This window comes from Leopardus geoffroyi, chromosome C1, assembly GCF_018350155.1.
Source record: "Leopardus geoffroyi isolate Oge1 chromosome C1, O.geoffroyi_Oge1_pat1.0, whole genome shotgun sequence".
NCBI lineage: Eukaryota > Metazoa > Chordata > Mammalia > Carnivora > Felidae > Leopardus > Leopardus geoffroyi.
The window spans coordinates 34,841,526-34,858,660 of NC_059328.1; the positions used below are offsets into that span (position 1 = coordinate 34,841,526).

Genomic DNA, 17,135 nt, shown 5'->3' on the forward strand with positions numbered 1-17,135 from the left:
AAATGCAAATCAGATGATACCTTTCTTATGTTTAGTGTCCTTTAATAGTTTCCCATTACCCTAAGGATAAGGATCAAAATCTAAAGTGTGACCTACAAGCCCCTGCCTCCTCCTCTAGTTTCATCCCATGCAACTCTCCTCTCTTCCTCACACTCACTATGCTCCAGACTATCATTCATTCAATAAATAATGACTAAACATCTACTGTGTGCCAGGAACTTTTCAAAGTGATGAGGACAGGGGTGCCTGAGTGGCTCAGTCAGTTAAGCATCCGACTCCTGACTTCAGCTCAGGTCATGATCTCACAGTTTGTGGGTTCGAGCCCTATGTTGGGCACTGTGCTGATAGCACAAAGCCTGTTGGGATTCTCTCTCTGACCCACCACCACTTGCGTGCACTCTCTCTCTCTCTCAAAATAAATAAATAAACATTAAAAAAAGCGATCAGGACAGAACAGTGAACAGAGGAGACAAAAATTCTCCATTCTCATGGCACTTACATTCTAGTCCCATGAAGCTGCCAGGCTTCTCCTTATCTCAGGGCCTTGCCACATGCTTAGCTAATTCCTACTCATCCTTCAGATCTCAGCTGAGACACCCTTCCTCAGGAAACCATTCTCTGACTGTGACCCCCTAAATCAGGCCCCCTTATCAAATGATAACACGACTCAGGACTTACAACACAATTAGAATTATTTAATATCCATCTTTTTTGTTATATCTCCAGGCCTGGTACAGTACCTAGAACACAGAGGGCACTCAAGAATATGTGTTTACTGATGAAGATGGGTATGTTTATATATACATATGCATGTGTCTTAATGCTTTATGAATAGGAATGTATAAGTGTATCTGTACCTGTGTATATTGCCATGTATTTCTGAAGGTGACTATGTGAATATATATACATACCCATTTGTATGAATGGAAACATACATACAATTTTGGGTATGCCTGCTTGGGTATATTCATTCACATGAGTAAACATGTGTATGTTTATGCATGCGTGCATGCGTGTGTGTGTATGTGTGTGTGTATTCTTCTGGCTCCTCAGTGACAGCTCTGACCTCCTGGAGGGAGCTGGGAGCAGGGCCCCAAGTCTTCTCTAAGCTGACAGTTCAATAAGAGTATAAGATCATTCAATGACACTCCAAATGTCAGCAAACATTGGCTTGCTCCACTCTGCTACAGGGGAAGTAGGTGGAGGAGGGAGATGTGGAAACCTGGCTGCTGAAAAACTGTTCTTTCCTGATGCAATGCACACCATTTCTGGACAGGAGAGGCCTTCGGAAATGGGGATAGTGAATTCAGTCCCAGTTCACTCACTGGGCAAGTCTTGGTGACCAAGACCGTCCCTACTTTTTCCATGAGCAAAGTTACACTATTGGAGTTAAGCAGGAGAGGGGAAGGAAGGAAAGTAGGGAGGAAAGAGTAAGATCAAGTACAGGAGAGGGCCCTGTAGACAGCCAGGCCTGGGTCACACAGGGGGAAAGAAAGCATAGAATAATATGCTGCATAGTACCCATGCAACCCTGGCAATGCCCTCTCTGGCTTACTCTTATTGTTACTCTTTTTAAGGGAGCAGGAATCTTTGTGTGGCCTGTACTAACTCATGTAGTATAAAGGTCAGACCTGCAGCCTCTCTGTCCTGAATGGCTGCTCACAAGGACTGGCCCAGAGTTTGTAATTAAGTCATCTTTCCTGCTGGATCCTGTGGCACAGCTGGAACATGATATGGCTAGAGGGCTGAGAAGAAGGGGTTAGACCCCTCTATTGCCACTCTCCTCATGCCACTCTTATTTTTCCTAGACCTGCTCAGTTGACCTACCAAGAAGCAATCACAAGGCCAACTGGGAACGGAGTCCAGTTTCCACTTGTACCCATTTCCCCCTCTATGGCTCAGCACAGTCTGGCAGAGAACCAAGCGGAACAGGCTCTGGACAGCCTGCCTCCAACCCCAGCAGCATCAAGGTAGCCCTGAGTGGCAATGTTAACACACGGGTCGGCTGTTTTCCTGCCTCTCTGCCAAGGAACCTGGAGGCAGGGAGCTATCCAGACACCAAAAAGTCTAGTGAACTTCACAGAGCAATTGTTCAGGTCAGCGCCTGCCTCGCCTGGCCGGGCCTTCACATTGCATTTGCTGAGGCCAGCAAGCAGCCTCAGATGCACTCTGACAGCTGGCATGCTATCTTCAGGAGCACAGGCCTAGCCACACCTTCATGCATAGCCCGCCAAGCCCTGCATGAGAGGGCCTCTGTGGAGCCAGCTCTCAAAGATCAGTCAGCCAGCCAGCAACTATTCACTGAGCACATACTCTGTACCCACCACTGACCTGGCTACTGCAGACACAGAAAGGAGCCAGCCTCAGTCTCTATGCTCCAGATGGACATGTCTACAAGGAAACATATTTGGACTCAGTTTCAACACTCAAAGATCACAGGTATCCAAAGGGTCAAGGAGCCTCAAGATAAAAGACTGACTGCTGAGCTTCCCAGAAGAGGTGATACCTGAGCTGAATCTTCAAGAAGAGGGAATGTGCCCAATGAAAATGACTAGGGGGCACTTCAGACAAAGATAAGGCCACAGGCCAAGACCTGAAGGTAGGACAGAGCCTGGTCCCCTCAGCCAAAGATGGAAGTTAGTAAGTAGCTGCTGCTCAGGCCTAAGAGAGATCAGCTGGAGAGGTGGGTAAGTGTCAAAATACAAACAAGTCAAGGACCAGGTGTGAAGGACCTGAGTACCAGGGGAAAGCAAAGGAGTTCACAATGTTGCCACAAAGAATGGCTGCCCTGAGACCTATGGAACTAAGTCCAAGGTCATTCTCTTCTACTGTTCCTCCACATGCTCACTTAGCTCCAGCCCATACACACACCAAAAGAATGCTGTTCCTCCTGCTGGAAAGTCTTCTCTTCAGACACATATTCCACCTTCCTTGAACGCCCAGTTCAAGACCCAAATCCTCACAATACCTAGTTTTACCCTTCACTGGCTTCTCTCTTCTCTAAGGCCCCCTGGGAGCCACTACTCTGATCTCTGGTGTGTTCTCTCTTCTCTGATTTCCTGGGAGTCACTAAGCTAACCAGCAACATGGGGTCCCTGAGGCGTTCAGGGGTGTTGTCCTTACATCAGAAGGATTTATGGGTGTGAGTTTCCCTAGTGGACTGGGCCTCCTGGAGAAAGGATGCCAACAGAGCAGAGATCTTAGGAGTCTATTCCTGTACCTTCTTTCTTCTGCTTACCTAGTGTAGCACACACTAGGAAAGTAGTTTTCTGGGTAATTCAACCTCTGCCAGGCCCCAACTTCATAGCTACACAGGGTTTCTCCCAGCCCACAGCCCCAGCACCCACTCCCCAGATACTTGGTGTTGTATTAGTGTCAGTCTCCTTCCTCAAATTCAAAGGGAACTGGGCTCTATTGTGCACAGTCCTTCTCACATGACCAAGGTTCTGCCGGGGCTAGGCAGGACCACAGCCAGCCTGAACCAACTCTACCTCCCAACCACATGGAGATACCAGGGCCACTCAGGAGGGTCAGAGACCACACTCATGACCACATCAAATAAGTATACTTTCCCAAAGGCTTAGCTAGTGCCACATCTCTCCTAAAGGAAATGTAGCTCATCTCAGTGATTTAGTTTTGAGCAAGAATCTGGAAAATTCCCTTCACTGGGACTTCTCTGCATACCTGGATGACACCACATAGGGCAGTATCATACTCTACCCCTCGGCCTGGTCCCCAAGCAACTCCCCACTCCCAGAAAGGGCCACAACCTTACAGTGCATATTAACTAGGGAAGAGGAAGGAAGGACGTTGAGAAAAGAGAAGAACAGAAAGAAAAGGAAAGCGATGACAACAGAAAGAGAAGAATAGAGATGTGTAAAGAAAGCAAGAGGGTACAGGATCTGATGCACAGGAAACCCAGAGGAAGCACCAGAGTGGGGCTCAGACACAGTACCTTTTTCAGATTAATCCACTGCTTGAAGTAGTCCGCCACTGGCAAGCCCAAGTACTGGCACTGACCTGGGAGCCTACAAGAAAGGGAAAAGAGAACAAGTTGGGCACACCCATTGTCCCAGGCATGGAGTCTGAATCTAGGAAATGCAAATAGACCTCAGAAGGCTACCCCATTAGTCACGGGTCCTACCCTGCCCAAGAAAGGCTCCCCACCTCTAGCACCCTAGACACTGGGCTCCAGATCTAAATGTGAAAACTTGGGAGACTCTATACAAAATACAAGCAGCTACTATTTTCTGATGGCCTACAATATGCTAAAGATCTTACTTACAGTTTCACATGATTCTTCAGAACGACGTTATGAGGTAGCTATTGTTGCCTACCTTTTACAGATGAGAAAATGAGATTCAGAGGGGTTACCTAAGGTCCCAAAGCTAAAAAATGACAGTGCCAAGAAACGAACCCAGGTCTGTCTCACCCCAAAGCCCATGTTCTTTCCAATGCACCAGTGTGTAGCTGTTTTGTTACAATAGAGAGGCAGGGATATAAGACAAGAGGAGAGAGAAAAGGAACACGTGGAGCTGGCTAGACAGGGGCTTCAGTTCACCCTTAAGTCTCTAGCAATAGGCTTTCTGCAGATAGAGCAAACCATGCAAAAGGATAAGAGCTCAGAATTTAAACCAAGAGCCTGTTATTTTTTCTTTAAATTATAATTTATAAATGGTCTTTCCCTCTAGATATAATGTTTACCCACATAAGTCCATTCAACCGTTTACTGATGTTTAATAATAAACAGGCACTTAAAGCTCAAAAAGTTAAGACTTAGCCACTGCCTATAAGGGGCTCACAATTTGTTCAATGGAATGGACAATAAAAGAAATAGACTAAACAGCCTTAAGTTGGAGCACTGGGGTACATGAAAAGATGGAGGAAGATACCAAAAATATTAGCTGGGAAAGATCACAGAACTTTCTTGCTAAGCTTGGCCATAGGCAATAGAGAGGCTCTGAATAGTTGTGATTTACATAGATTTTTCTGGGGCCAGCAAAAACAATACACTAAAAAAGCTGGGTAGTAACTCAGAGACTAGACAACAGCTGTAGAGGTAACAAGCAAGGAACAGATAGAAGAGACGTAAAGGAGGCCTTGGCCATCAAGTGGGATGCAAGGCCCAATGAGAAGTGGTAGAGCCCAATTCAAAGGCTTATGGCTTGGCTGGTTTCATTCTCAGAATCAGACACAAAGAACGAGGCAGGGGCATAGAGAGGATATCTGACACCCAGAGCAAACCAGTATTTAATCATCATTTTTATTACTGTTTTTAAATTCTCTGCCTAAATCACAGTGACTGCTTACTACTTCACCTCCAAATACCACAGAAGGAGGCACAAGTTTGGAAATGCAGTTTTACATACATGCATGGCACATGGCAAGCACTCAATATCTACTGAGTTCGAAGTGTTTAGGAGACATGTGGCAGTGGATGACATCTAAAGGGGCAGCTGGATATTCACTTTGAGGAGAGGTCTGGATTGGAGATATAAATTGCTGAATCATTAATGTAATTTAAATGAAATTAAAGCCATGAGAGTAGATGAGAGAGCAGGGAAGAGTATGGTGGGAGATGGCCCAGATTAATGTCTCATAAGTTCTACTGAGCTAAAATGGAAATCAAGACCATTGTCACACACATGGAACCCACTACACACAGCAGCCAGCTCTAATTTTGGACTCCCTCAATTCTAAAAATTTTTAATGTTTGTTTATTTTTGAGAGAGAGAGAGAGAGAGACCAAACATGAGTGGGGGACGATCAGAGAGAGAGGGAGACACAGAATTCAAAGCAGGCTCCAGGCTCCGAATTGTCAGCACAGAGCCTGAAGCGGGGCTTGAACTCACAGACCACGAGATCATGACCCAAGCCGAAGTCGGATGCCCAACTGACTGAGCCACCCAGGCGCCCCAGCAAGGTTTTTGAAAGATGAAAGATAGCCTTAGGAGCTAAAACGTGGTTGCCTAAGGAGAACTATATTGTTTGGATAACTTTCTTATTTCCTTCAATTTTTCTTTTGTGTTCTTATCTTGTTATTTGTGAAAATGCTTGCTGAGCTCAGCTATTTTTGAAAAATCACATTAAGGCCTGTGAGTGAAGGGGGCAACCAGAAGCAGCAGAATCTGCAAAGGAACAGGTCAAGAGGTCTGGCCAGGAAAAAGCAAGAATCGGGCCACCTATCATATTCACCCTTAGCCATTCCCAGTGTCCCCATTCTTTTAGATGACATGGATCAGGAGTCCTATTGGCTGGGCTAGCCCTGGCAGCAGGGTGAGTAGGAGGCTCCCTCTTCAGCAAGATTTCAAAGGTAGACATTTCTGCCCAGGTAGGAAGGTTCTAGCACAGTAGGATCTTGTCTGATCTTCTAGGGGGAGGATCTGTACCAGAGGGGCTACATCTAAGACAGACTAGACAGACTGTCAGGCTGCATAGTCAGCCTCAGATATGGCTCAGCAGCAACCCTGAGTGCTATCTGTATCCCATGGCTGACTGAAGCAGAGGAGGATGGGACTATAATTCTCACCCAGGCTCTAGTCCCTTGCAGATACACATGAAGTTTGCAGACTCACAGGCATTCAGGTCGTTGAGTCCTCCAATCTGTGGGTGGTCCTAGCCCTGTGACTCCAGGACATGAGCAGTAGAAATGTAGCAGGTCCAGGCCCATCTTCACAGAGCCACAGAGCCATATGCCAGAACTTGAAATTCCAGATGGGAGTTTCAAGGGAAGACAGCTACACATTTCTAAGACAGAACCCTACCCAGCTTAGAGAACACCTAAGAGAAACCCTGTGAGAAAGGTAGGTCAGAGTAGTAGCCATCTCCTACATAAAATAGGAAACTGATGTCCAAAGAAGAAAAGGATTTGCTCAATCACACAACAAGCCAAGGGAGAACTAGAAATGGGATCTCAGCCTTCTGACTGTACAAGGCATCAGTCATGCACATGCGCTCAGAGTTCTTTCCAGTCCCTGGAAAGGCAAGGTTTGGGGCTTTAGAGAGGCAGACAGCATGGTGGTTACTGCTCAAGGTCACACCTGGGTCCAAGGTTCTTAGGAGCCTAAGGCTAGGATCAGTGGGTACCAGTGGGTACATGGTTCCACTAATTTGGAAAGTAAAAGGGCAAAAGTCCCCCTGGCACAAAGGGTCTGAATACTGAGTTCCCACCAGATACTGATCCCAGGAAAAGAGCCACTGGCAGTGGGCCCTGGACTAGCCTGCGGGCATGAACGTGCAGGCAGGTTTATGGTGCCCAGGTCTCCATGCAGCTGGAATCACTGGGCACAGAGCTCCTCAACTGCCCAAACATCATCTGGCCATGCTTATTACTGTTGCCCAATGAAATTTTATGCACCGAGTCCACAGGTGTGATTTCCCCTTCTTTATGAGGGTCGGAATGACATCACCGATGGCCAATAGAAAAGAGCCAATTATGTCCAGGCCATAAAAAGGAATGAGATTTTTTCAACCAAATCAAAACTTCCTTCAGCTTCACGAACGTAAGGGGCCCCCTTTAAGGAAGGGCCCCCAGCCCTGCCGTGGGCTCTAAACTGAGGGATATAATCAGTTTCCAAGTACTATCAGACCTAGGGCTAGAGAGGGGCTCCATCTTCAGCATTCACCATGTGACACTGCTCTCATCACACTGGGCCCCTAGGGTCATCAAAACAGAACATCAAACCCTCCTCAAAGATGCCTGACTAGCTCCTTGCTACTCCATCCAGGCAGGAGTTAGAAAAGATGGGGTATTTCCCAAGTTCCCTTCCTACTCCTTCTAAATAACAAAAAAGAAAGCAGAGAGCCTTCCTCCACTTAGAAAGAAAAGAGTGTGGGAGGAAGAGGGGTGCAGGAAACTCCCCCCCACCCCCGCAAAAGCATAGGGCACAAAGCATAAGGAACCCGGCCCTCCCTACCCACCCCTCATCCAGCCCCACCACCTGCAGCCCAGTGCTTGGGCTGGGCCCAGACAGCCCTGATGGCAAACAGGTGTGACCAGCTCGGCGCCAGCCAAGGCAGGGGACTAGCTCATTAAGGGAACACCACCCTCCCTAATGGGTAGGGGCAGGATGAAGCCATTGTGAACAGGAGCTCAGCTTTGAAGATTAGCTGGAGCAGAGCTGGGGGGCTCTACTAGAACTGCTAGGCTTGAGTTGAGGAGGCCAGCAGCATCCACGGAGGTCTGAGCGACAGACTGACAGACACCATCAGCCAGGAGCAGCAGGAGTGCAGGCACCAGTGCTGGCAAAGGTTATGCACACTCTTCCTTCTGTGCTTTTCTCTCTCTGTAAATCTTAGGGGCAACTCCAAATCAGGGAGATATATGTCACTCTCAGTTTTAGCACACTCGAGCCCTTAAAGAGCAGGAGGCCAGCTGAATCTGGAGCCATATGTGATCCCTTTCTGCCTCTCTGTGAAAGCCATGAGACCTGGATCTTGAAGTGATGTAGGCTGTCAATCCTGGTGTCCAAAAACTTGAGGATGCACATACAGTTCACCTGCAAGGGCGAACTATTTTGTCCCATCTGATATGTAGAAAAAGGAGAGTACTGAGGAGCAAAGGAAAGAGTAGGGAGAAAGGTTCGGTCTTCTTCAAAGTCACAGTTGCACCATGGAGGGATAGAAGGCCCAGTCTGGGGAAGGAGTAGGCCAACAGACCCAGCCAATCAGCCAGATGTATGCTCCTGCCAAAGGGACACCTATGAGGGGCAGTGGGGCTCATGGCCATGTTGGGTTTCTATGCTTGCCCATTCTGAAACGAACATGTGTGCACAATGTTGTTGCTGGCTGTCCTGTGTTTCAGAACTGCCAGGTTTCCTAGACCTCAGGAAAGGTCCCATTCCCCCCGGGTCCCAGCCTGGGAGGTGCACCTAGTCAGAGACTCCACAGCCAGTGTGATGAGTCTGCACCCAGCACCAGCAGACTATCCCAGCCAAGGCAGCACTTGGCTGGGGACACAGCTCTTTGTCTCTCCTGTTTCCGTTCCCCCCACCAGAGGAGATAAACAGACCCTGGGTGATAAACGGCCCGCCTTTCAAGATCACTTTTCCTCAAGTTGAGGAGAGTAGCTAGTGATGGATGGGCTGGAATTTGGTTATCGGGAAGGGCTGTCAGCCAGAGGTGCCTATCTCCTCCCCCACTACGCAGGGCATCATTACACTGTGGCATCGAGGTAAAATATGAGCAAGGGGAGGGAAGGAAGAAAGAAGGGAAGGCTGGGCTTCCACACGGAGCAAATTGAGCTACAATGAGAGCGGGTGTAAGGCTGGGACGTTAGTTATCTGCCGCGACACCTTTATCTCTGCGCAAATTGGTCCTTCCTCCCCCACCACATCCTCTTGTACAAACAGAGGCAGGCACAATGTGTCACCACTGCAATAGCGTGGCAATTTAACCCGAATTAGTGAGGGGGTCAAGCTAGGAAATAGGGGTTTCTCATTTCAACAGGTTCCTTAGTCTCTGCTGTGAACCACCACACTGGGGGGAGGAGGGTGGACAGAAAGCAGACTCATAATTGAATTCACTCACTTGGCCACCGCTGATGTATAAAAAATTAATGCTCAAGCCTCCTACTTATTAAAGCTGGCTAGGTTCTGTCTCACCTGCAAGATGCACCATGGCAGAAGACACGGCCTGGGCCACCCCCGGCAGGCTGAGCCCTCAGTGCTTTCAGGCAATGCAGGGATCAGCAAGGTCAGGAAGGGAGACAAAGGTGCTGCCTAAGACAGCAGCCCCACGCCAGCAACCCCTCCTAGAAGCCTACAAGATAGAGTGTAGGGTGGGGTTAAGGATGGAGGCCAGGGGGAGGGTTTGTAGAAGGTGATCACATTAGAGATGATCCTGGTCAGTTCAAGAATACACTTCAGTCTACAGATAGAAGCAGCATTCTGGCTTTACTCTCTACCCTGAGATGTCCAGGGTTTTTAGAGGGGTGTCCAGTAACCCCTCTCTGCCGCCCAGACAGGCAGACAGACACACACACAGTTGTGCTGAAACTGAGGAAGCCGATGGCAGCACTGATGACAATGACAAGGCTAAAAAAGCCAGGTGTAGAGGAGTCAGGCCCATTCCCCAGTGGCTCCCCCACTGCAGACCCCGGTGCTAGAAGGGCCCTGATGGTGGAGGGGAGAGGGAGAGTACAGTAGAACCCCCATCCAGCACACAGCTCTGCTGCACTAAGAGACAACTTGGTCAAGTGCCCATGTGTCCTTGGGCAAGTTACGTCACCTCCGTGCCCTGCTCTGTGAAGGTTGCAGGAGCCAGCCAAGGGAAACATATTCATACATAAACACTCACAGAAGGGATTCTGGCTAAAAGGAGATCAGCTGTGACCAATGCTGCAACAGCCTTTGGAGAGGCTTCCAGGCCACCTGCCTTGAGAAGACAGTGCCTTAGGCATGAAAAATATACTGGAGAAGCTTTGCTGGGGATGACACAGAAAGGGGAAGTTCCAAAAACACTCATCAACTACAGAAAATGAATTCCAAGAAGCTTTGGGGTAAGAAGAAGAGTTGTGCATGGAAGAGGCACTTGGGATTCATTCTCCAAATCTAAAGCGCACAAATAGGGAGCAAAAGTCAAGGCCCCAGTCTAGACACAAAATGGGAAAACTTTCTATCTCAATTGCCAACACATACTTTGGGTATCACTGAGACTCAGGACCCTCAGGGACAGAGGCCAATCAAACCTGATTCCTAGACTCAGGGAGCTTCCAAGGCCACCCAGAAGATAATCACAGCATGAAACATAATGATCACTCCAGGAGAGAAGACTAAGAAAGGGCCATCCCATTTCTGGTCATCACCAGAATGCACTGCTGGGGAGCACTTATGCTCTGCTTCGGTTCCCTCTGCTTGAACACGCGCGCGCGCACACACACACACACACACACACACACACACACTCTGTCCCTCCATTCTTCTCTGCCTGCCCACAACCCTGAGAGAATGCCGACTTCTCAGCCCATTTTGCTCCCACACTTGCCCCCATCCTCTGGGACAGCTGCAGGTTACAATTCCAACCACAGACTTCAGAAAGATGATACACTTGCTGGAGCCTGCAAAGGGTCAGGAGAGAGTACTGTTTGAAATACCAGCGTGACAGCTGGCTCCTTGTCTGTCTCTTCCTCCCCCACTCCCCTCCCCAAACTTGTCATGGTACAAGAAGTCTATAAGCAGCCCATCAGCTTTAAATATCAGTGTGCGTGAAGCAGGAGCACGAGAGCGAGGGAGCGGGAAGCAGACAGCGAGTGCCTCTGTCGCCACTGCCTGTCAGGGAACACTAATGAATTTCACCACCAGCAGCCATGCTTCAGATGGGGTGGGGGGTGGTGGTGGTGGGGGTAGGGAGTTTTCTAGGGAGAACCTTACAGTATTAAAATATCTTTTCCCAAAGCCCTGTTAATAAATGTCATTGCAGAGTTGAGAACTACGGCCCACAGCTAGGACTTCAAGGCAAGGGAGGGGTTGGGACAAGCCCTAAGGTCCTCCCAACAGAAGGAGAGTGCAAGTGTGAGGCTGGAGGGGGCCCCCTCTGAGCCCTGCAATTGGGAGGGTGACCGCTATGACCCATGCTCATCTCATAAAGGCTGTGGGCTGCCTAGCTGAGACGACCAGGACCAGAAGGAAAGGCCTCTGATGAGGGGAGATCACCAGCTGTGCCTTCTGGGCCAGACTTAAGTCCACCCCACTTCCCATCAACTTCAGCCATCTCACTTCACAGGGAGGCCCACAGGCAAGGGGCTCCAGGCCATCCTTCCAGATCTAGGGTGAGAGCGGTGGTGAGGAAACTCTGACACCAGTCTAAAAGGAAGTACTTCCCCACAGGTGGCAGGAGTCAGAGCTTATCGTAATCTCCGTTGTACAAATGAGGACATGGAAGTAGAGTAGGAATGTGACTTTCCCAAATCCTACAACTAGTAAGTAGTGGAGTCAGGATTGGAACCCAAGTCTCTTTTTTTTTAAAAAAAAAAAAATTTTTTTTTTCAACGTTTATTTATTTATTTATTTATTTTTAAATTTTTTTTTCAACGTTTTATTTATTTTTGGGACAGAGAGAGACAGAGCATGAACGGGGGAGGGGCAGAGAGAGAGGGAGACACAGAATCGGAAACAGGCTCCAGGCTCTGAGCGTCAGCCCAGAGCCTGACGCGGGGCTCGAACTCACAGACCGCGAGATCGTGACCTGGCTGAAGTCGGACGCTTAACCGACTGCGCCACCCAGGCGCCCCCAACGTTTATTTATTTTTGGGACAGAGAGAGACAGAGCATGAACGGGGGAGGGGCAGAGAGAGAGGGAGACACAGAATCGGAAACAGGCTCCAGGCTCCAAGCCATCAGCCCAGAGCCCGACACAGGGCTCAAACTCACGGAACGCAAGATCGTGACCTGGCTGAAGTGGGACGCTTAACCGACTGCGCCACCCAGGCGCCCCAGGAACCCAAGTCTCTTAATTCTAAACACCATGCAGCTTCTCTGAGGAAGGGCTGATCACCTCACTGTCTCCTGTGTGTCCTCTACTGTCAGGCCCTGCCCCTCCCCTCCATTCTCTCCCACTGGTACACACACACCTCTGGTCTGGCATAGGCCACAGCTGCCATGTAGCACAGGGCTGGGCTCCAGGCCAGGGTGAACCCAGCCTGGCAGAGAAAGCCCTGGGAATGAGCCAGGCCATCACCTGGGAGTCTCCACAGCTCAGAGGGCATGGTTGCAGGCATAAGCTTTCCCTGGGGTACCCTCTGCACAGCTCTGATCAGCAGTGTCTGATCTGGCAGCGACCTGCTGTGCAGGGGGCAAATGACATTTAATTTCCTCTTGGTTTCCCTATGGTACAGACGAAAGGCCGTCACCTGCGTCTGGGTCTGGCGGCACAGCTGGAAGTGTTCCCAGACATGCTGCTCTGGAGAGTTCCCAAACAGAAACCAGAATACAGGCAGAGCAGAGGGATGCCCCATAGGCCAGGCTGCCAGTCCTCCCTGAGAGAACCAACCTCAAATCCCCATTGCCAAGCAGTTGCTCAAAGCCTCTGAAAGGTACTGATATGTAAACAGCACTTCCCTGCTCCACTGCTTGCTGGCCCACTCGCCAACCATTTGTCCCCCACAGAGCCCACAAAAATGACCACAAGAAGCACACCGGATGTCCTGATCACCTGGTGCCACAAACACCCTGTGGAACAGTAGAATATGCACTTTCCCAATGCTGAAAATAGTTTAGGAAGTCAAATACCTTCTATCTCCCCAGACCCTCTCCAGTGAAACAATAAGACAAGCATCTCTCCGGAGTCTCCCCAATGACAATTTGTCCAAGGAAAGGGCACAGTGCCCCACCTGTGGTGACTGTGGGAAGTGTCGGAGCTGCCACCAGGACCTGGCTAGAGCTCTCTCCCAGAAGGAATGGCAGAGGCAGCAGCAGGGAGTAGTGTAGGGGGAGAGGGGGAGCTGCTGACAAGAGGTTCTCAGGGCACTTTGGTCAGTGTCTCAGCTGATGAGCTATTCTCTGTTTTGGCCAAGGAAATCAAGAGCTCCTTAGCAATTTGAGCTGTTTCCAAGATAGCTCACTCATCCCCCCAATTATAGTCTCCACCTGGCCTATGGCCATCTTGACCCTTTGCCTGAGTTGCCTTTGTGTGGCCTATGATGCCCTCTGGAGGCTCCACAGGGAGGCATCCTGCAAGCGGTCAGGTTCTGGGATGTAGACTGCTCTCTGCTCCAGTATACTCAAGGACACAACTGTTCCCCTTACCCTGTCTGTGACAGATCTCCTCTGCCCTGATCCCAGCTCCCTTGACTCCTTCAAGACATGTACGCACTTGGCCTACACAAAGTCACCCTTCTGGGTAGGCATTAGAACAGGCCAGTGGTTTTTAAACTGAGCTCAGTGGGGTTCTAGGATTCTAGAAGGGACATCAGGCTACTTTGAGGACTGGGGGAACAGGAGGAAGAATGGCAGGGCCTCACCCCAGCTTCAACCAAAGCAGCTCAACCCTTATATACTTTGTAATATTGGGCTTTCTTTAGTATTTTTTAAAACAAAATTTCCTGCTAAAAAATACTCTCCATTCAGTCTCTCTACTGTGCTCCTCTGGGTTCTCATGGCATTTGTTTTGTATCTTCTCTGTAGCCTTCTCAGACTCCACCTTACTCAGCCTGTAGTTAGTTATGCACGTGCTGCTCTTTCTGTCCTGATCACCTGGTGCTCCTTATAGTCCCGAGCATAGGACTTCCTGGCCCAGAGCAGCTCTCAACAGGGGCTAACTTTAGGCTACTGCTGGAATACCAGCACTTCCAGCATACACAGTGGTCAGCACCTTCGATGGCAGTTTCCATAAGAATTCCCTGGAAGAGAAGAGTTGCAGTGAAGCATAACTGATGTTTACAAGAAGGTCCTAGTGAAGACATGTGGCATATGCCACTCTTAAGTCACCAAATGAGGTACACCTGCTACCATCATCAATCACTTAAATCAACCTCCAAGGGACCAAAGAGACTTTTCCATCTGGCCAATCTCTGGGCAAATTGCAGATATTCCAACAAGAAATATCACTCATTAGAAGTTTCCAAACCCTGCACGTAAGACCATCCATGGCAACACAAGATGATGCTCATGAGATGAGTACTCAAGGGTCTGTTGCCTTGCAGAAGAGTCACCAGTCCCACAATTCTGCTCAAAGGACTCAAAATGGGTGCAGCTCCTCAGCCCCATAAACCAAGCCCACTGCCTGGCTTCCTTCTCCAGCCAGCTCTGGGGAAGGAGCAAAAGGGAGGCAGGGGTCTGTGCTTCTCCTAGCTAAAGCCACTTGTTAGTAGGCCCCAGATTCCTTTATCCCCAGGGAAAGGAAGGTAGCAATGAGCCCTATCCCTCCCCACCCTCCCCACCCCCAGTATGCCTCCCAACAGGGCCAGGGAAGAGAGCCATTAGTGTGTGCCTCAGCAGACAATGGGGAGGAGAAGTCTCCAGAGCAAAGGACAACTGCAGCAATTAGAATGCAGGGAGGTTCAGAAGCTATTTAACTGGGTGACCCCTGAGGTCGCTGCATCTGACTCCCATCCCTGGATAAATATTGTATGAGAGGGGAGGGGGGAGGGTGAGGGAGCCCTCAGAGTGCTGCTCCTCCTTCCACTCCATTCCCCACCCCACACGGCTGCCTCCAGCCACACACACCAAGAACATTATTTACAGCCCTGACAGTCAGAGCAATCACTCTGCTAACCAAGAGGGAATGGACAACGTCGACTTACCAAAAATTGACTATGGCAATTGAAGAAGAAACCAGAGCTGTGGGGGAGGGGAGCTGAGCCAACACTGAGATGCAAGGCTTCCCCCACATTCTGGGCCTAGCTGGAGCAAATATTTCCCAACACCCCAAAACTACTAGTAGGTGAAACTGGTCCCAACTGGCAGAGTAAATCAGGAATGGTGCATCTCTTCACCTTTTGGGGGCTCCATGATCAAAAAACTCCTGGATCTCATCAGTACCCAGGTGTTCCTTAGGAAAGATGGGAGTCCTAGCTACCTGCCCAGAGGAAGTGGGACTAGCCACATGTCACTTATCCAGCTGGTTCCTCAAGCCACAAGCAGGAGAGTCAGCCATAGCAGAAAGGGGTCAGGCTGAGGGAAGAAGAGGAGAGCGTCTGAGTGCAGGCTGCGTCTCGGCCCCCACATGTGCCGCTCCTCCAGTCCTGCTCTAATGCACCCTGACATGCCTCTGAAGACAGAGAGCTGTTTGCAGTCAGCACCGTGATTTGTTAGTAATTATTTCCATGGTGTCACATTGCTGTCACTCTGTTAACAAAGAGACAGGCTGCCTCGGGCTGCCTGCAAGAAAGAATCGCAGAGAAAAAGGCCTGTCAGGCTCCCGGGATTCTCTGGGCTGGCTGGCTTTCTTCCCCAAACCAAAATCCTTGCAGGCTTTGGAAGAAACAGTTTTACAGAACTATCAAGTCTGAGTATGTCACCCTTTAGCCAGGGACACTGAAAATTTATCCCACCCACTCACAGCCATCCTTCAGGAGCTCTACTGAGCTAAGCCCCCAAAGTCCATAGATCATTCAGGCATGGGCCACTATGCCAGCTGCAGCCCTGAGTTCTCCAGCCCTCACCTTCCAAGACCGCTGCTTCCTGACTCCTCTTCCTCACTGGGGTGTTTGCAGCCTCTCATGCGCTCTTAGGAGTCTAACATAGGAAACCTATTTCAGACCAAACTGAAGAAGCCGCCCCGCTGGCACAGATGGTGGTCAAAGAGAATATGATGGCAGGGCATCTTCTCTTCTTGAATCTGCCAACCGCAGTTCAGGGCCAAAGCTGCTCAGGTGTGGATGCCCCTGTAGTCTCTCGATGCCTGTGCACCTGTGAGGAGGTCATCACAGACTGCTCCGTCGTTCCCAGTGCCTGGATTGGTACAACATCCACTGTGGTTTGCTTTAGCACAAAGTAATGTCTCCATTACCCTGGCTGGGAGTGAGAGGACAGATTGGCAACGCTGACAAAACAGAGGTCACTCACCTTACAGGCACGGAAAGTTGGAGATTAATTCTCTCCTCTCATGGAGGGAATCAGACTCCTGGATAGTGGAAGGGAAGCACCAATATCGAGACACCCTTTCACTGCCAAGCAGCAGCAAGAGAGGGACACTAAAGCCCATAAGTCCTACAGAGGCCCTGTCAATGTGGCAAGGGCCACTGGCACCCAGTTCCTGCAGAATCCCACAGGACAGAGGAGCCTGGAAAAAACCAAGATTCTTCTGGCATCAGGGTCCAAGGGCCAGAGGGCAGTGTTGGCTGCATGAACTGGAATGTAAACTCCATGAAGGCAGGAGGTTTTAGAAGTTTTATCTCTTTGTTCACTGCTATGTCCTCAATACCTAGAATAGTGTGAGACACACGGTGGGTATTCAATCAACATCTGCTGAAAATATAATTAAATGGGTCGGTATGGCTCAAAGGCCACTTCCACAGGCCTGGGGCCAGGCTCTCCCTATCACAGGAGTTCAGAGAAAAGGCAAGCCAGTACAGGTTCCAGAAGAGACAGGTAGACCACATATCCAAAGGACTGGAATTAGGTTTTAAAGGATGAGGGAGATTCTCATATCAGACTGAACATTTACATACTCATTTGACAAACATGTACCGGAGAGGT

At 49.5% G+C, this 17,135-nt stretch overlaps 1 protein-coding gene across 12 annotated transcripts in view; it reads right to left on the reverse strand.

The window, feature by feature from the left end:
• ERI3 (ERI1 exoribonuclease family member 3) overlaps nt 1-17,135 on the reverse strand; it is a 128,418-nt gene that overhangs the window by 58,690 nt on the left and 52,593 nt on the right. For 11 of the 12 annotated variants that reach the window (XM_045477079.1, XM_045477073.1, XM_045477075.1 and 8 more), the window contains one exon: nt 3,956-4,028. The exons of the other annotated variant lie outside the window; for it this stretch is intronic. In XM_045477079.1, the coding sequence (XP_045333035.1) occupies nt 3,956-4,028 (73 nt within the window). The remainder of the gene's footprint in view (nt 1-3,955; nt 4,029-17,135) is intronic. 12 annotated transcript variants of the gene reach the window in all.